General features: G+C 35.1%; 2 protein-coding genes across 2 annotated transcripts; both read right to left on the reverse strand.

Moving 5' to 3' along the window:
* Positions 1-338: 338 nt before the first annotated feature.
* LOC108763541 (uncharacterized protein K02A2.6-like) lies at positions 339-4,576 on the reverse strand. The gene is made up of 4 exons (XM_018511278.1): positions 2,124-4,576; positions 1,457-1,965; positions 930-1,324; positions 339-872 (listed from the first exon to the last, which is right to left on the reverse strand). The coding sequence occupies exons 1-4, from the start codon at positions 4,574-4,576 to the stop codon at positions 339-341; spliced, it is 3,891 nt and encodes a 1,296-aa protein (XP_018366780.1).
* A 12,449-nt stretch (positions 4,577-17,025) lies between these two features.
* On the reverse strand, positions 17,026-17,544 carry LOC108763543 (uncharacterized). Its single transcript, XM_018511281.1, has 2 exons — positions 17,503-17,544; positions 17,026-17,466 (listed from the first exon to the last, which is right to left on the reverse strand). Exons 1-2 carry the CDS (start codon positions 17,526-17,528, stop codon positions 17,052-17,054), a joined length of 441 nt encoding a protein of 146 aa, XP_018366783.1. The 5' UTR covers positions 17,529-17,544; the 3' UTR covers positions 17,026-17,051.
* Positions 17,545-20,233: the final 2,689 nt, after the last annotated feature.

Below are 20,233 nucleotides of genomic sequence, written 5' to 3' on the forward strand. Positions count from 1 at the left end.
TTTCTTTAATTAAGTCGTACAGAAATATATCCGTCGTCTGAAAGTCTTTGTCTCGTGGTAGTCGTATGTATACATTACTACCAACCTCACCACTTGACCCTAGACTGGTTTAACATTTATGCCAACCCCTTAACATCCCCTTCATTTATTTAAACATTACAGCTTGACATAGAATGTAATTAAAACATAAAATAAAATACAAATAAAATAAAAAGAACAAACATTTAACATTTTGTTACAATAGCGTTCGCAACATTTCGCAGACTAACTTATTTCGAACCTCTCTTATACATTTTATGTTTTATAAGTGTGCCTTGCTCTCTCTCTCTTTTTTTTTTTTAAACATAGTCCTTTAAGTACTGTGGTTTCTTACTGACTCTACCACTTCTAGTAGTAACTCTCTGATCGCAATCTACATTAATTTGTTTGGTATTCTCTGTTCGTGGGTTTCTAATTTTAGAACTGTCATTTACCCTAACAAGTTCCATCTCCTGGTTCTCAGACAATCGTGACTTCTCAACCCTTGGATTTTCGTTAACTGACTCTCTATTTTCCTCCCTTTCTGTGTTGGCATTTCTTTCAACACACGTTTCTGTTGCTTTGTTTATGTAATCTTCTAGTAACTCTTCATATTGATTTTTTTCTATTTTTACATTTTTATTGGCTACGTAAGGTTTGAGAAATCGCTGATTTCTGTTTAAGATCACTCCACTATTATTAAGTTTGACATTATACGCTGTCGGCTTATCCTTATCTACGCTATATATAACGCCTGGTTCCCATTCTTTCTTATTATTTAATAGCATCACAGTTTGATTTGTTTTAAGTTCCGTCAAATCTTTCGCGCCTTTATCATAATGAATTTTCTGTTTCTTTTGACGTAATTTATTTTGATTAACAATTTTTTCTGATCCTTGGGACTCTTTTGCCATGAGTAATTGGCCTTTTAACTTTCTATTATATAGCAGTTCTGCTGGAGAAGGCATTTCTTTACTTAATGGGGTTGTTCTATACTCTAGAAGCGTCATTGACACATCTTTTCCATCATGTACTGCTTTTTTCAGGATCTTTTTGATAGTTTGAACTTGCCTTTCAATAAATCCATTTGACTGTGCATGCGTTGGTGAGGACGTTTTATGTTTAATTTCCCATTTTTGTAAGAATTTAGTGCATTCATAACTCGCCAATTGAGGTCCATTATCCGTATACACAATCTCAGGTATCCCATGTCTCGAGAAACATGGTTTTATTTCCCTAATGATCGCTTGGCTGGTTGTTCCGTTTCTTAGTACTATTACCTCAGGAAATTTTGAATATACATCGACTAGTAACAATTAATTCTCACCATTTAAATAGAATAAATCTGTCGCTACAACCTGCCAAGGACTATCCGGGATTTCTTTGTTAATCATTGTTTCTTTCTGACAATTTTTTGCATATTTTAGACAAGATTCACAGTTTTCGATCTTATTTTTGAGCTGACTCTGCATTAATGGCCAATAAACATATTCTTTAGCTTTCAACATTGTTTTTTCTAGCCCTAAATGTACGTAGTGAAGTCTATTTAGCATCTCTTGCCTTAAAGCTTTTGGGATGACTATTTGGTTTCCTTTTAAAATTAACCCGTTAATTTCTGTTAACTCATCTCTTATGCCCCAATATGGTTTAATTTGATCATTTAAGCTATTTTTCATTTTGGGCCAACCTTCTTTAATTACTTTCTTTAACTCTATCAATTCTGAATCTACATTTGTTTCTGTAATAATGATTTCTTTTCTCTTAAGACTAATTCCATCACTTAATTGTATTAGGTCAATTTGTGCTTGAATGTCATTTTCATTAATTACGCAATCTTTATCGTCATAATGTGCTCTTGAGAGAGCATCAGCAAAGTATAGGTGCTTTCCTGATTTGTAACGGACTTCAATGTCATAATTTTGTAATGTTATTCTGAGTCTTTGTAATCTTAACGGACATTTACTTATTGTTTAGTGGTTTTTTGAAAATTGTCTCCAATGGTTTATGATCTGTCTCCACTACAAATCTTTTCCCATACAAGTATTGATGAAACTTTTGACATCCAAAGGTAATCGCGAGCAATTCCTTTTCGATTTGGGCATAACCTTGCTGACAAGGACTCTGTCAAGGACTTTGACGCATATGCTATGGGTGCTTGACTCTGTAAGATCACTGCCCCCATGCCGTCCTTTGAACTGTCCACTGATAGTGTAATTTCCGCATTACTGTCAAAAAATTGTAAGACTGGACTTTTCATTAACACTGTTTTGAGATCACTAAATTCTTTCTCATGTTCATCCGTCCATAACCATTCTATGTTACGTTTCATTAACTGTCGCATGTTTTTTGTTCTCTGCGCTGAATTAGGAATAAATCGGCTTACATACGTTATCATACCCATAAATCTACTTAATTCCTTCGCATTCTTAGGTGTTCTTATCTGATTAATTGCTTCGACTCTGTTTGGATCAGGGCTTATACCTCTTTCTGAGAATTTGTGGCCTGTATATTTAACTTCAGTCTGATAGAATTTACATTTGTCTTTATTGAATTTTACCCCTACTTCTCTGGCTTTCTCTAGGACTTTTAATAACATTTTATCGTGTTCTTCTTGAGTTTTTGTGTGAATAATAATATCATCAATATAAATTGTGCACCCTGGAATTTTCTCGAATAGTTGTGAAAAGACTCTGTGAAAAATTTCCGGAGCATTTGAAATCCCGTAAGGTAACCTTAAAAATTTGTATCTCCCAAATGGAGTTGCAAACGTCGTTAACTTTGATGCAGCTTCTGTTAGTTCTATTTGCCAAAATCCTTTATTGGCATCTAGCACTGAAAAATATTTACTACCTGCCATTTCTCTTGTTAGTTCATCAAATGTTGGTAATTCATAATGCTCTCTCAGAATGTTATCGTTTAATGTTTGTGGATCCAAACAGATTCGAATTTTATCATTTGGTTTTTTAACCACTACAATAGGATTAACATATTCCGTGGGTTCCGTTATTCGCTCTGCAACACCATCATTACACATTCTATCTAATTCGTCCTTAAGCTTATTAATAATACGAAATGGTATTTTGCGGCATGGTACAATAACAGTCTCATAGTTTTGTTTTAGCTTAATATCTACTGGTTCTATTTTTATTCGTCCTATTCCTTTGAATATATCTTTAAACTCTTTTAGCGGATCCAACTTACTCTCATTAATTGTGTTTACTAACACCGCCAGATTTAAGGCTTTAATAGTTTTAATCCCTAGTACTATTTGAGCTACTGGTTTAGTCTTAATAACCAAAAATTGCAGACTGTGATTTTCTCCTCTATGTTTCACTTTTAGAATACATTTTCCTACAACATCAAGCATACTACCTGAATAATTGGTAGCTTTAATCATGCACTGTTCTAATGTATGTTTTAATCCTAGTTTCTTGAACAAATATTCTGGAATTACATTTGCTTGGGCTCCTGAATCTAATTTAAATGTGACAGTTTTATTTATTTCCGTTACATACATTTTAGTAAACCAGTCGTCCTTGCTGTTTCCTTCTCCCACATAACCTAGTATATATGTCTCTACTTTATTGCTAACCTCTAGTGACCCTACCATATACGATTCTGAGTCGCTATCGCTGTCTTGTTCGTTTACATTATTAACATTTATTTCATTTACTTTCGCATTTCTACATACCCTTGCATAGTGTCCTATTTTTTTACAATTTACACATGTTTGACCTACTGCTGGGCACGAATTATAATTATGCCGTTTTAATCCGCATCTTATGCATTCGTTGGCCGCTTGCTGCTTGACGTTGTCATCCCTCCTTCTTTGTTGTTGTCGTCTCTCTCCTTGTGCTCTGCCTTTTTGCCATCCGTTATTTCGTCCGCTCATTTGCCCGTTCTGATTATCGCCTGATGACCTTGGATTTCTGCCATTATTTTGTTTTGCCGATCCTTTGCCGCCTTTGTCATTTTTTCCTGGCCTTGACGTGCCAATTATACCAATTTCGGTTTTTTGTCCATCATATAGATTTTTTAAATGATTTTCTGTACACTCCGCAGCTCTACAAATTTTTATTGCTTTGTCTAGATCTAGTCCGTCTTCTCTTAATAACCTGTCTTTCACTTTCGCATTGTATATACCGCACACGATTCTGTCTTTGATTAAATCATCTTTCATGTTTCCAAAGTTGCAGGACGCCGCTATGTTTCTGAGATCTTGCAGAAAATCATTGAATGATTCGGTTGGTCCTTGAATCCTCATGTTCAACTTATGTCTCTCAACACTTTCGTTTGTTTTTGGTACAAAATACGTGTCAAGTTTTGCTATAATTGTGTCTTTTACCTTTAGTTCATCCTCTGACAATCCCAGCGTATCAATTACGTCGACTGCTTGTTCGCCGATACAATGCATTAATATAGCCGCTTTAATTTCTTCCGCTTTCTTGCTTGCACCAGTCGCGACCAGATATAACCCAAAACTCTTTTTAAATTTCTTCCAATTTAAGGCTTGGTCACCTCCCCAGTCCATCGGTTTCGGTTGCTTTAGAAATTCCATTATTATTCCGTTAATATTCAATGTTATAAAAGCGTAATTAGGTTAGATTGATGTTATAGCCACTCTTATTTATCATGTTCCTTCCTTGAACCACTCATTTTTCAGGCATCCTGCCTTCTACCGACTGCGCCATGTTATAGTTGAGTTTGTGAATAATCAACACGTTATTAATTATAGATTTCTTTAATTAAGTCGTACAGAAATATATCCGTCGTCTGAAAGTCTTTGTCTCGTGGTAGTCGTATGTATACATTACTACCAACCTCACCACTAGACCCTAGACTGGTTTGGCATTTATGCCAACCCCTTAACACATGGCACATAGAAAAACGTAAGTCCGTAAGACGTAATCAGTAAGGAAATCGTAACATTAGATTCGCTACTGGCCTTACGGTCTCTACTGTGATCAATTTGCTTACGTCTTACGCGTTACGGCCTTACGTTTTCTATGTGCCATGGGCTTTACAGCGTAGTGTTACAGCACCGCACCACGATAATTGGCTAAATTTGTAGGCGTGGAAAAGTGACGTTTTGATGACGAAATTTATATTGCATGCCATTTTGTTATTATTGTTTGTGAAAATGTGACTTGTCTCGTACTTCTCAAAGTCATAATTATCGATTACAACTAAAGTTATCTTGGAATTTTATATGTAAATACGTACGTTTTACTCGTTTCAACGTCTGCAAAACCCTTTGTTACTGCCCGAATATAGGTTCACTTTACGTGCCTTTTACAACCATTTACTGTCCTGGGAGGACAGGACATTTTTCATCAATTTTTAGTGTTTTAAAGCGATCTCCTCATTTTGTTTTATTAAATTGTGTTTATTTAAAAATGACGTGCAACATAATAGTGGAGAGAAATTACCGGAGATTTAAAAAAAAAGGGAACTGTTCCCAAGGAGCAATATTTTTGCGTGAATGGGTCGAAGGCAATGCAAAGGATTCCTGAGTTTTCCAGATCCCCCGTGGTCCGGAACATTGTTTTCTTTAACATTTAAAAAAAAATAGCGTTTTTTACGTTTTCTTCTTCAGTTTTTTGCGAATATCTCAGGTTCTGTTCGTCGCACAGAGAAAAAAAAATACCAAATTGTTCGTAATAAAATTGTCTATAAAAAAGTATTATACAGTGAAATTGGAAATCTTGCAACATAACCTCAAAAAATAAATAAAATCCACCAGATATGGTAAATTTTCGTTTTTATTTTTTTAAATTTTTTCTAATCCGGCAATTTAAATGATATTGCAGGAAAAGTTACTTCTAATGACCATAATTACGTGTAAAAAATTTAAATTGAAAATATTCATTAGGACGGCCGTAATACCCGTTTCAATTTCAAAATTGATCAGCTTGTAACTTTTGGGCATCATACGGGAGGTGACTTTTTTTTTAATTTGTAGATTTTTGTATGCTCTTTAAGATGGTTATAAACAATATTGTCAAAATCCAAAAAAACTATTTTTTAAATCGATTTCTTTGAAAAATTTGTATTTTTTCTCCTCTTTTCATATAAAAATTCTACTTTAAACAATAAATTTCTATTTTTTTTTAAACAAATTAACAAAATAATATACGCGGATTGTGGTTAACATATGCAGATCCCCAATTTTTGTTCATAATTATAGAAATAAACTTTTTATCTTCCTTCATTACCTTAATCACAAGGTTATTAGTTGAAGAATGTATAATACGATTGGAATGTTTGTATTGAAATACTATGACGCGTTACAGGCCTAATATTTTTAGCACCGGTAATAGTTTTCGACCGTTAGGCCCCGTCCCTGCCATTTCTAAATAGAATCCAGTCGTGCTCTAGCAGCAGATGAGCGTTGTGGTCTCTGGCTGTGTATATACGAACAGTTTATTTGGATAAGAAATATTGTATATAAAATTACTTATTTAAGAAGGTATGTTAAATTTATGTTTTAAAATAACTTTTAACTGACTGCCTTTTACGTTCGTAAATTGTCAATAAAAATATCAATTTTTATGTATTTATATACTTACAGCATATATAATCGTACAATTTTTTTGTTACAGATAATTATTTTTGCTTGCGCTACGCTACATTCCAAATATTTCCATAAAATAAAAAAATCGAAGATTGTCTTGGTAATTGATAATTTTATTAAATTTATATTCGTTTTCATTTTCAAGTATTTAGTGTGGAATTTAGTATATTTCGCTTCATTTTCATAATAGTGAATGTATACATACAAAAACAAACAACATATTGTTTACAATCATTACTTTATAGGTATCGGCTCATTTTCATGAACATACATAGAAGCGTTTCTAAACTCGTAGAATACGAATAAATTGCCGACGGATCACGGATGGGAGATGTCAGATAATGGTTTAATTCCAGTCGCTTTACCGAAAGGTGCGAAACCATTACCAGATAGCCTCTTAGAGTCAATAGCTTGCGGATGCAAATCTGGTTGTAAAACAAAGCAGTGCACGTGCAAGAAACATGGAATAAAATGCGCAGCTGCATGTAGGTATTGCGCCGGTCTAAACTGTGAAAATTCTACAGTTTGTCAAGACGAAGTCCAAGAGGAATATTTAGGAGACGACGATGGTGACGCCGATACATCTTCAGTGTGTGAAACAGACTCACAAATGTCAGAATTAAGCATCGACGATATTACATCTGAAAGCTCACATGCTGAATCAGACGGGCTCTACACCGACGTTGAAGATGGTTACAATTTTTATTCTTGCGATACAAGCGACTCCGATTTTTCCGACGAATTACGCGTAACAAAACGAAAACGTGTACACTAGTAATAATTTAAATAAATTTTTAATCGAAATGTTGTGTTTGTACTTAATTTGTGCCCAATCACAGATAGCCTATATAATTTGTGATTCCTAATGTAGGAAGTAAGATAAAAAGTTTATTTCTATAATTATGAACAAAAATTGGGGATCTGCATATGTTAACCACAATCCGCGTACATTATTTTGTTAATTTGTTTAAAAAAAATAGAAATTTATTGTTTAAAGTAGAATTTTTATATGAAAAGAGGAGAAAAAATACAAATTTTTCAAAAAAATCGATTTTAAAAATAGTTTTTTTGGATTTTGACAATATTGTTTATAACCATCTTAAAGAGCATAAAAAAAAACCTACAAATTAAAAAAAAAAGTCACCTCCCGTATGATGCCCAAAAGTTACAAGCTGATCAATTTTGAAATTGAAACGGGCATTACGGCCGTCCTAATGAATATTTTCAATTCAAATTTTTTACACGTAATTATGATCATTAGAAGTAACTTTTCCTGCAATATCATTTAAATTGCCGGATTAGAAAAAATTTAAAAAAATAAAAACGAAAATTTACCATGTCAAGTGGATTTTTTTTGAGGTTATGTTGCAAGATTTCAGATTTCATTGTCTAATACTTTTTTATAGACAATTTTATTATGAACAATTTGGTATTTTTTTTTCTCTACGACGAATAGAACCCGAGATATTCGCAAAAAACTGAAGAAAAAAACGTAAAAAACGCTTTTTTTTAAATGTTAAAAAAAACAATGTTCCGGGCGACGGGGGATCTGGAAAACTCAGGAATCCTTCATTCGCACTGCCTTCGACCCATTCACACAAAAAAATTGCTTCTTGGGAACAGTTCCTTTTTTTTTTTAAATCTCCGGTAATTTCTCTCCACTATAAATTAATGTGATAAATTACAAATTAATAAAAAACTAATAAGTTTTTATAGACTCCTTTAATTAAACCAATTAATAAAACCATAAAATATGTATTACAGGCAATAGGAGTCGACGCTGGTTATCAATTAGCGCAATTTTTCTTAATACTAAAAATATAAATCTTAACTTTAAACGTTTCCACTCATAGTCTGAGTCTTCATCAGCAATCTTTCCTCCTAGGGATCGATTCTGTATCTTGAAACGAGGTGAAAATTATAAAAGTGAGTGAATTTACTAGAATACTGATAATTTCATTGGTCAATATACTTAGAAAATTTGCTCACCTTTGTAATTTTCACCTTGATTGAAGATACAGAATCGACCCCCTGTGCTACGACTTACCTCACAACAGTAAACGGTTCAATTTTTGAGAGGAAAAACGTTGGAGATATCATTTTGTCATGCAATATTCCAATCGTTGCGCTAGGGGGAAAGATTGCTGATAAAGATTCAAACGCGTTCAAAGTTAAGGTTTATATTTTTAGTATTAACAAAAATTGCGCTGATTGATAACCAGTGTCGATTCCTATTGCCTGCAATACGTATTTTATGGTTTTATTAATTGTTATAAATTAATGTGTCATTCCTTGCTTCTGACGTCACGATGTCAACACGGCTGCTGCGATTAGTCAACGGAGTCTTAATATCTGCGACAAAGTACCCACACAACAAATGTATCAAAAATACATCTTAGAGATATCTTAAAGATATATTTGGGATATGTGATATCTTTAGGATATCTGTCTGATGTATTTCGGAAATTTTTGCTGTGTGGGTAGCATAATTAACGTTTTATAATAATATCTTAAATTAACTCATCCTTTTGATAAAATTTATGCAAGTATCCGAACTGTCAAGAATAATAGTATATATTTAACGCTTATTAAATTATTTATTTCAATTAGATTTGGCAGTTTATGTTGCAAATAAAACAGCGAGAGGTAAAATTTGGCTTGGGACATTTCTACTTTGGATATAATTTTATCTGCAGGGTATGTCCTATTTTAAATAAAAGTATAAAAGTATATAATAAACGTACATATACATACATAAATACATATATATACAGAGTGCAGCAGTAACTCTGTTCACTTAGAATATTTCCCCTATTTTTAGAGATATGTAATAATATATTTATTGAAGTTGTATAGCATCACGGGCAGGGGAGGGGGTATAATATACTAACAGTTTTTCTATGGATGGAGGCGCTTCGACAAGATCACCTCCATTTTTTTAAATGGAATGGAATGATATCTTTACACAATATGATCCCTCCAATTATTTTGCATATAAAAGTATTAAACTAGCGTATCAAAAAATCAATTATTTACGAGATATTTTATATTTTATTCTGGCATATATTAATATTAAATATTTAATAATTTATTAAGCATAAATTTTTTCATAATCGTACCTTAATACTTTTATAAACAGAATAAGATGAATTAATTGGTGGATGAAAAACACATTGCTTTAAATTAAATATGTAAGTAAAAAGAAATTTTTTTAAATAAGCAGCTGTGTTTTCCCAGTGAGAAATGACAATAGAGTAGGTATCGAATCGATGTTGATTCGACATCGAAATCATCAAATTGACGTCGAATTGACGTCTATTCGACATCTCGATTTTATTGTCATTTCGCACTGGGTTCATTCCATCGATTGATTCATTTCATTATTCTGTTTACAAAGGTATTAAGAATGACAAAAAAAATTAATAATTTACGAATTTTAGTATTTTTTGTCAATATATGCCAGAATATAGTACAAAATATTTCGTAAACTATTGGCTTTTTGATATCATTACCTTAATACTTATATATGCAGAATAATTAGAGGAATTATATTGTGCAAAAAAAGATCATACAATTCCATTTAAAAAAATGGAAGTGATCTAGAAATCTCCGAACGCCTCCACTCATAGAAAAACTACTACTAGGATATTGTACCCCTCTAGATGCTATATACAAGTGCAATAAATATATAATTTCATATCTCTAGAGATAGCGGAAATATTCTAAGTGGAGAGAGTTACTGCCCCAACCTGTAAATATACACTACTCAACAAAATTATCGCAACGAAATTTTTCATCGAAGTGTTCCTATTTTTCAAATGCGCATAACTTGGTCAATTTTCATCGTACCAAGACGATTTTTTTTTTAATTTTATAGGCAATTATCTGTACTTTAAGAAAAACATGATGCGAAATTAGATGCAATTTGATGCCGCATTTCCATGTTTTAATAAAGCACAAGAATTTTTTTTCTTAATAAATTTGATTGTTTGACGCGCTACCTGGATCGCCCCGATATTTTTTCGGAAATACCACATAGACTATCGTAAAGTGGACTTTCCAACAAACAATTTGAAAAAAATTCGAGTCTCTACGATTTTTTTTGACCAAGTAACGCCATTTTAAAGTTATTCGGGCATTTTAAACGAATACCGCCAACACTAGCACTACCCGATACCGCGACGAGGTTGCTGGTCGGACTTTACGCATTATTTTGGCCCTGAAAAGGACCTATTATGTAAACCATTTGTCAAATTAGGGACCCCGTGGCTCGTCACTTCTACAGTATTTTCTGACTCCAAATCTTCTTTGCCTAATGCCAGAGCGGTCAAGTGTTAGAGGCATTGAATACCGTGTATTGCCACCTCGGGGTCAGATAATCTCTCCTAAACGTTCTTGCATATTAATGCATGTTCTGATTGAATCTTGAGATATCTCTTGCCAGATTTCATGTAGAGCTCTCTCAGGCTCTTGCAAATTAGCAGGCCTCTCCAAGTTACGTAATCTCCTACCCACCATGTCCCATACATGCTTAATAGGATTGAGGTCTGGGCTGTTAGATGGATGAGGCAGTAACTGTATATTGTTTACTGCCAAGTACACGAGTTACCCTCGCAACATGGGGAAGTGCATTATCCTGCATCAAGATGAAATGACGGCCTATTCGTCAACGCATTGGAATCACGCAAGGATGCAAAACTTTGTTTATGTAACGTACCGCTGTGAATCCTGGGGGTTGGAGTATCACTAGATCTGTTCGATGTTCATTAATATTCCACCCCATACCATCACATATCCTCCACTGAATGCTCGAGTTGGATGATCGCTTCAAAACGCTCTCGTCTACGTCGCCAAATTCGGATCCTAGCATCATTCCCAAAACAGACAACATCGAGATTCGTCTGTAAACAACACATTTCTTCACTGTCTGGCCGTCCAGTTTCGATGGTTACGGGCGTAACGTAGACGAGTTCGCCGATGCACTTTTGTCAACATGGGCACTCTAACACGAATTCGTGATCTTCAATCTCTTTTGTGAAGGCGTCTTCTTATCGTTTGAGTACTAATTCGTCTACCTGGTAAAGCTTCATTCCCGACTTGTCGCGCAACCCTTGTTGGGACGCGCAGAGCTTCATTGACAATGTTGCGATTCCCCCTATTCGTAATTACCCCTGGCCTCCGATGATAAGTATCTGTTTCTTGGTACCGACTAAAAACACGCGATTCCGTCGAGCGATTAATACCCATTCTTAATGTTACGGCGCTCTGACTCAGCCCGCCTTTAGCAGGGCCACAATTTGAGCAGATTGAATTTTAGTAGGCAGAGGCATTTTTAGTAAGAAAATAAAATATCCTGTGCTTTTCTGTATTTTTTTATTATTATTTACTTTGCATAATAAAATTAATGTTCTATACGGATCCTTCCCCATAAAGAGGTTTAGTCATTTGTCTCTATCGCGATATTCGTTAAAAATGCCCAAATAACTTCAAAATGACATTAGTCGGTTAAAAAAAATCATGGAGACTCGAGTTTTTTTTCAAATTGTTTGTTGAAAAGTGCACTTTACAATGGTCTATGTGATATTTTCGGAAAAAAATCAGGGTGATCCAGGTAGCGCGTCAAACAATCAAATTTTTTAAGAAAAAAAATGCTTGGGCTTTATCAAAACATGGAGATTCGGCATCGACTTGCACCTAATTTCACATCAAGTTTTTCTTAAAGTACAGATAATTACCTATAAAATGAAAAAAAAATCGTCTTGATACGATGAAAATTGACCGAGTTATGCGCGTTTGAAAAATTGCAAAATTTCGATGAAAAATTTTGTTGCGATAATTTTGTTGCGTAGAGTATATATATATATATATTAGAATAAATACGTATATATAAAACAGAACGTATTCAAAATTATCTTTACAGATAATTCTTTTGTATTTAACCTTTTCGCTCCTAACGCTGGCTATGTTCGGCATCCACGAAGAAATCCGTACAGACGAACGCTGGCTACAGCCAAATAATTTATAGTGTTCCTTATAATACAAGTTACGTCAAACCATCCCGTACAGCCATATACCAAGCGTTGGTAACACTGATTTTGTCAAATGATGTATATTTAAACATAATTAGTAATGGTAGTATATTGATACCTGTAAAGCAAATGATATGGAAGGGATAATTAAAAAACGGGTTACAAAGAAATTAAAATTATATTGTTTTAAGGGACCTTTCTTTCAAAAACATTTCAATATGGCGTTGTTCATGCTGCTCGGGCATAAAATGAAATTTTAAACACTAAAGACTCTCCATATATAATGTGTACACTTTTGGCGCGGGGCCCCAATCAATGGCGGTATTCCGATGGATCGTCCGCTTTCTGAGCGAAATAGTTAACAAAACTGTTTTCATTAAATATAATGATAGCATACTATCTTTCAGACGTATGGCACAGTTTTATCTGTTAGGATAACTCTTACGCAGGTATATAATAAACTTTCTGTTCTTGCAATAATGAATGAGATATTTTGTTTGATTATGGTTTGATATAAATAGGATGTGTGCGCGCGTATGTATAAATAAATACATTTTATTTAAAACCAAAATCTCGGATTTTGTCATAACAATCGGAATGAATTTCAGATTGTTATGACAAGAATCGAGATTTTACATTTAAAACTAGAATTATTATATATAAGTATTATATTATTTATTATATTATAAAAGGATTTGTTGTGTAATATTTTTCAGCTTGGTTGGAGTGCGTCGTTTTTTAAATTTGCATCATCAGAATCATGATTAATTTTAATCTCAGCGCCCTATAGCAGTCCAATTATTGTCAGTCGACACAAATCGGCGAATATACTGTTTTATGTCGTCATGATGTTTCCTGTTGTGAATTGGAACAAAATAGTATGTACCATGGTTGATGAGAAAACGTCTTCTTTTATAGTTGTCAATATAATTTTGAAAAAATGTACAGAAATTTTGAAAGTTATAACGATAGGATTAAATTTGAATTTCTCTATGTTACATGCATGAAGTAAGGTATAAGGAGACTCCACTCAGTCTAGCTAGTCGACGAAACATGAACCGATTTTAGGTTTCGAGTTTAAGTTCCGATTCTCGACACTCACAGCGCTCGTGAAATTAATAGTGCTGCGCATAATGAGTGCGCCGTAGTTAGAAACGGTAGCTAAAAACGGTTTAAAAAGGTGGAAAGAAACTGTATTCCGAAAAAGAGTTCTGAAGAACCGATCGTCTAGTCTAGATTGCCTTGCCACTAATAGAAGAAGTATTCCTTTCTTTCTGAAATTGCAAGAACTGAAAGAACAATTACTTTCTTTCTGAAATTGCTAGTACGTTTAAGTTGGTGGAAACGCAGTGATTTCTTTGTTCTTAAATGAATCCAATTATCCGATGGCAATTGAAGTAGATGAAGATGCTCCAATAGCCATACAAAATTAAAATCTGCATTGAACGTTGTTGCTCTAGGGCAATCCATCATGTATCTCTATTTCCACTAAAACATCACTGTATAATTTGCGAGTAACATGCACAACAATTTCATATAGATTACACAATTTAACAATACAAAAGAGCTAACGCGGATTTTTCGGATTACGAAAGTGTTATAATTTTTAAAATATAAATAAAATAAACATTTACGTAAGCTCAGTTTCTGGCAATCCGCTTCGTTGCGTTTTTTTTAGTCGAACATAACGTAGTTAAAATTTTGGAGGAGACAGGTTCTTCTTCTTCTTTTTAATTTTTGACTCACGTTTCCAAGCAGTCAATAGGAGGTCGATGAGGAGGCAGGTTATGTTCGTGACACTTTTCTTACGGCACACTCATTATGCGCAGCACTACTAATTTCACGAGCGCTGTGAGTGTCGAGATTCGGAAGTTAAACTCGAAACCTAAAATCGGTCCACTTTTATTTTACGGAGTGGAGCCTCGTTATATCTTACTTCATGGTTACATGCTCTTTCGTAAGTACCTCATAGATTATGAGTGCACGATGCATCATTTATGCATGTTTACATTCGATGAACAAAGAAATTATGCATAAAACGAAATGCCCCAATAATTTTCAGAGAGACATGTTCGATCAACGAGATATTCTGCGGGTATAGTTACCGAAAAATTTATCCAATAAACGAGTAATTTTGTTATTATATATTTAACATGGTACAATTATCAATGCAATTCAAAATGCAATAAAAATAATATTATTACGTAGTAGCATAATTAAAAAATTAATAATGCGCGATAAAGGGTACGGCAGCGTTGACAATATACGTATAACACAAATTTTGTTGAATCAATAGTTACTTTAATATTAATAAATGTAATATCAACAATAAATAAATCTTATTTACTTTTAATTGTTAAATTGTAATAATATAAAATTTATTAAAATTCTTCTGATGAAATTTATTTACCTTCACCTTGTGGTACGTTGGTTAAGGGTACATTCTAGTAACCACACTAAAAATAAGACCTTTTTGGAATTTTTCTTATAGAAAACTATAAGATGTGTACGATTATAATTTTTCACATATTTATTAATACACATGTCAATATAAAAAAAAATTTTTACAGCAGTATCTTATTCCAAAATTCTAAGAAATTAGTTGAGAGGCGCAGAGTTGAAAAAATGAGATGACCAAACCACAGATCATATATAAGGTAGATTGATATCTCCCGGTTAAAAAAGTGAAACGCTGTTTAGATCCTAACACCATCTAGAGATGTTACGTTCAACTATTTCTATATATTGTCACCGTACTCGCTAGCAATGGCACAACTTCGTCACGTGTTCTTCGTTCTCCTCTTACACTCAAAAGTGTCTCTTTCCTCTCTGTTACAAATTTTGATAGCTAGGTAGATGGTCGGCCAAGATCGTAATTTTTATTACGGAGTTGGGCGTCAGGCACGAGAGAGCGTGCCACTCTCTCCGAAATCTCCTTACTTTTGCCCGTAATCAATTCGCGACGACAAGGGTGATCGCAAGAGGTGTGGGAAATTTGTTGGAGGGCGAGAGAGATAAGCTACAAGAATAACATACGCGAGGATGTAATAATAAAAACAAGTATATTTGGAAAAAGATGATAAAGTAACACTAATGTCATCGGTGCGGCGACGCAATTACAAGTGATCTCCGGAGCTTCGCTCCTTTGCGCTACTCTATATTCTCGGTACTCGCACAGAATCGCCAACTTATCTCTAACGCCGAACGCCGGTCATACGCTACAGCACGAGCTCCTCGGTTCCCCGCGGTAACTTCCGACGGTGTCAAACGCCCTTCTCAGGGTCCGCGCACAAAGATGGTCGCAACTGAGTCGTAGTAGTAAGTCGTTGTCGTAGGTCAACGCACAAGGATTTTACGTATGTCGTTTACGTATATACTATTGCGCCAGTTGTTTGCGTCAACTGACGCAATAGGATATAACATACGTAAAATCCTTGTGCGTTGACCTACGACAACGATTTACGACTACGACTCAGTTGCGACCATCTTTGTGCGCGGACCTTATGCCGGGAGCACATAGAAAAACGTAAGTCCGTAAGACGTAATCAGTAAGGAAATCGTAACATTGGATTCGCTACTGGCCTTACGGTCTCTACTGTGATTGATCAATTCACCTACTGCTTGCGTATTACGGCCTTACGTTCTTGTATGTGTCATGGGTTTTAAGCGAATAGCATACGCGTTATACGGCGCGAGTAGTATACAAATTGCATTTTCGAGTGAAGTTTTTCTTTCACTTTTTATAAAAAACTTTTATTTTTATGAAAATGCGCAAATATTTGAGTTATTAATAAGGTTAATAAAGGGATTAAATTTAAAGAAAATCATCATTCGTAAAAAATCTTTTATTTTGTTTTTGGTTTTATTCTTTTAAAGTCCGGCATTTCTTTTTGTTTTATAAAATCGTTTCGTCGTTTCGTATAATTATTCAAAAAAATATTTGAGAGTGTGTGTGATATTTTAATTATTACAATACGTATTGCATGTTTTGGACAACAGTGACCTAAAAACAGTTTAAAATTCAAGTCAGATAAACTGTCAAATAAAAGAGTTTTCATAACTTCTCGCTGATTTGGTTGATTCAGAAATTCACGCTCGTTTTCGAGTAATTTTTGAATGATAATGAATGCGTATGCTGCACACGTAAGAATATCTTCGTGTGGATAACATAATCCTCCTCGATTATTCGCATCTATCAAATTAGAAAACGCTATAGGCTCATCCGCTGTTAAAAAAACTTTGCAATACTCGCATTTAAATTTTTTTATTGCTGAATGCGCAGTGTATCCAGCTATGTACACCAGAAGTCTCCTTTTCAATATGATCAATATCGTCGTCGTCAACAAAGCATGTGTTTCTTAATAAATCGGGTACATTTCCCACGAATATCGAGAGGCACCTTTGCTCAAAGTGTTCAGGTTTTTTATCTGCTACAACAAGAACTCGATGACAGGCTTTCGCTGCGGTAATATCACTAATAAAGATTTCAAAATATCGATGCACGCATTAATGTTCTCCATTGCTGAACAATCTTGATATTTTTTGTTCATAGATATCAACACTTGATGGAGAATATCTTTGATTTCAATGACCGAACTCACGATAAATGGTACATTGAATTTCTCGTTTAGTTTTGTCACCACCCGCGATCCATAAAATAATCTTAAAGTGAAATCTTCTGACACTCGAACACAACATTTGATATTTGGGTATGAGATATCTTCAATGTAAAGTATGTAAAGAATGTTGTCCCTGCGTGAAACAATCCATTTTTGCAGATCGATGCGTTCTTTTAACTTTGCGTAGAGTTCGTCGAGATTAGAAAATCCGATTTTCTCGTTGAACACTTGCTCCGTTTCGATACTCCTCTCAATAGCTTGTTCAATCATGACATGCTCTAATTTCATTCGCTTTGTTTCTGGCGCTAGACGTTTAGGTGCATCGTTGGTTGTCATGTAACGAGAGCAATTCGGAAACTGACTTGGGACAGCGTCTGAACAAACATATAATTGCAATGAGGAAAGACAATCTTGTTGCTTTTCTGTAAGAAGTATTGAATTTGAATTGAAGTTTTTAATACAATCTCAGTATTCATAATTCTGTTATTAAAAATTGTACGACTAGAAAATCAGTTTTGTGAAGACATTTTGGACAATTAATTTGGCATTCGAAATTCGACATGGGATGCAGAAACTTATTGGAACGCATATTAAGAAAAACGTAAATCTTAAATTTAAATCTTAATTATCGTTTTGAAAATTAGGTCCGACAACGTGGTCTAACAAAAGAAAATGTAGATTGCAAAGCTATATGGAACAGCTATATTCGCATTATAAAAATTAAAAACAAGATAAAACGACATAACATTTAAACCTTCGATCAATCGTGGATGTGAAGTTAATAGTTTGCCAGTCGATTCGACGTAGTGGCTGGTTTCCCGTTCAATTTCGGATAACCGGAAATGTAACTCACATACCTGTAGATGTAAAAGAAAAATATGTGAAGAATACATTTTTTTTAAACGGATCCTGGCTATTACATTGATTCTAGAGATATTTTTTACTATATTAAATCTTAGAAATTAATTGAAGAAGAAATTGATTATAATAGATTACTTTTGAATTGTTTGTCGCCGGGAAGTTCTTTCTGCAGATGGCATGTAACCATTTTCGTTCCATCTCTTCATTTTTTGGAAACGAAAATGTTGCGACCTTTGGACCGTTCTTGTAATTGCCATTACAATTTGGAACGCAGCATTTGAACGGCATTTCTGTAAATTAATAAGATATGTCAATAAGAAAGAGGGTATTGTTGAAATAACCAAAACTTAACCTATAGACAAACATATTTGTCCAACTTTCAAATAATTTTTATAGTCCGGTAAATTAATGAGATATAAACTCGCCTCAAAAGCACTCGAAGTCGCAAACAATAAATTATTAAAAAGAAATTCCACAAAACCACAAACTCTCAATCGTTTACTGTTTCTGTTCACGTAACACTGAAAGACGCTCGGCCTACTTGTGATGACGTCACAGAGATGTCGGAACGAGGTGGAGAGGCCTTGTCTATAGATGGTGTTAAGACAGACCATCCTTGGCATCCATGGTGGATGAACGTATCATTGTTGGATCGAGAGCATTCGAAATAAATTTATTATTTTGCAAACGAGGTGTTAGCGAACTTCCTTACAAGTCAGAAGTGGGATCGACACGTGCCGTGTAACACTCGGAATTCGATCATTATGCACGTGAATAAGTGAGTGAGGCGCGAACAATGGGACGCCATAAGTCGCGTCGCGACAGTAACGATTCCGAAAGGGATTCGTCTGATTGTAAGGCTAGGAAGCGGCGATGGTCTTCTCCGTCACGAGCTGACGAGAGGAAGAGGAGAGATACGCGCTTTGAGAGGTTAGAGCGCATGGTGGAAAGTCTGGATCGGCGATCGCACGGACATGGTACGTGTATCCATCGAGGGGACGAGTTAATGATTCCCTCTTTCGATCCAGAAAAGGACGATTTGATGATCGACAAATGGATCAAGTATGTGGATGAGCTATCTGCGCAGTACGGTTGGGATGACCGAGCAATCATGAGGCTAATTCCAAGTAGACTAAAAGGGCACGCTCGCCAATGGTATGATACACGGCCTCAGCTAGCCGTTACATGGGCGGAAACAAAGGAAGAGCTGACGCAACAGTTTCGTAAGTCCGTTCCTTTTAGTAAATTATTCAAGGAAGCCGCGTTGTATGAGAGTTCTCCCGGACAGTCGTTAGGCGACTATTGCTTTCAGAAATTAAATAAGTTGCGTAAGTTAGACATTGATATACCGGATAAATATCTTGTCAATGCTGTGATTGGCGGGATAACGGACGCGAGAGTCGCGAGGGCGGTGCGATCGGCATAATTAGAGAACGCAATAGCTTATATGCGCACATGACGACTCTCGGTAATTTGCCGTCGAAAAACGATCGGAATAAGAATATTCTCGCGTCAAGTCAGGGCCGTGATCGGAAAAATCGGCAATCTGAGCATGCGTCGCAGGCTGCGAGCACTGAGAATTCTACATCAGGCCGGACGAGTGATAGTGATAACAAACAAAATCGGGTAAAATGTTTTAATTGCGGAAATACAGGGCATTTTGCTAGGAAATGTCGCGAACCACGCGCTGAGTGCGAACAGTGTAAGCGAAAAGGGCATATCGCGGCCATGTGTCCGCAAAAGAAAAACATAGATATCGTCAATGTTACGGGGTCCTCGACAAATTCGTACGAACGTATGTTAGTAGTTAATGGCTATAAAGCCATAGGACTAATCGATACCGGAAGTGGTTGCACGCTGTTACGCGCTTCAGTCGCTGAGAAATGTGGTAAGGCTGTCACGTCGGTATCAAGCGTGATATTGAAGGGTTTCGCTGGGCAAACTGTGTCTAGTAATCGAGTAATTCCTTGCGATATCCGAGTAATGGACGCACGAGCGCATGTTAATGCAGTTGTTGTACCAGACGAGTGTCTTACGAATGACGTTATTGTTGGTCGTGACTTCCTCGAGCAGGAACACGTGATGATAATCAAACGTGCCAGTGAAGTACTGATCAAGCAATTGCCCGCGAT

Source organism: Trachymyrmex cornetzi, unplaced genomic scaffold (assembly GCF_001594075.2).
Source record: "Trachymyrmex cornetzi isolate Tcor2-1 unplaced genomic scaffold, Tcor1.1 scaffold364, whole genome shotgun sequence".
Classification (NCBI taxonomy): Eukaryota; Metazoa; Arthropoda; class Insecta; order Hymenoptera; family Formicidae; genus Trachymyrmex; species Trachymyrmex cornetzi.

Bases quoted from the DNA above. Each gene is read 5' to 3' on its own strand.
- LOC108763541 (XM_018511278.1), bottom strand. From the start codon at position 4,576: ATGGAATTTCTAAAGCAACCGAAACCGATGGACTGGGGAGGTGACCAA. The intron at 1,966-2,123 runs GTTATGCCCAAA...ATGTCCGTTAAG, and splicing joins ACAGAGTCCTTGTCAGCAAG to ATTACAAAGACTCAGAATAA. The intron at 1,325-1,456 runs GTGAATCTTGTC...AATTGTTACTAG, and splicing joins CAAAAATAAGATCGAAAACT to TCGATGTATATTCAAAATTT.
- LOC108763543 (XM_018511281.1), bottom strand. From the start codon at position 17,528: ATGAAATTAGAGCATGTCATGATTGA. The intron at 17,467-17,502 runs ACAAGCTATTGA...AACGGAGCAAGT, and splicing joins TTAGAGCATGTCATGATTGA to GTTCAACGAGAAAATCGGAT.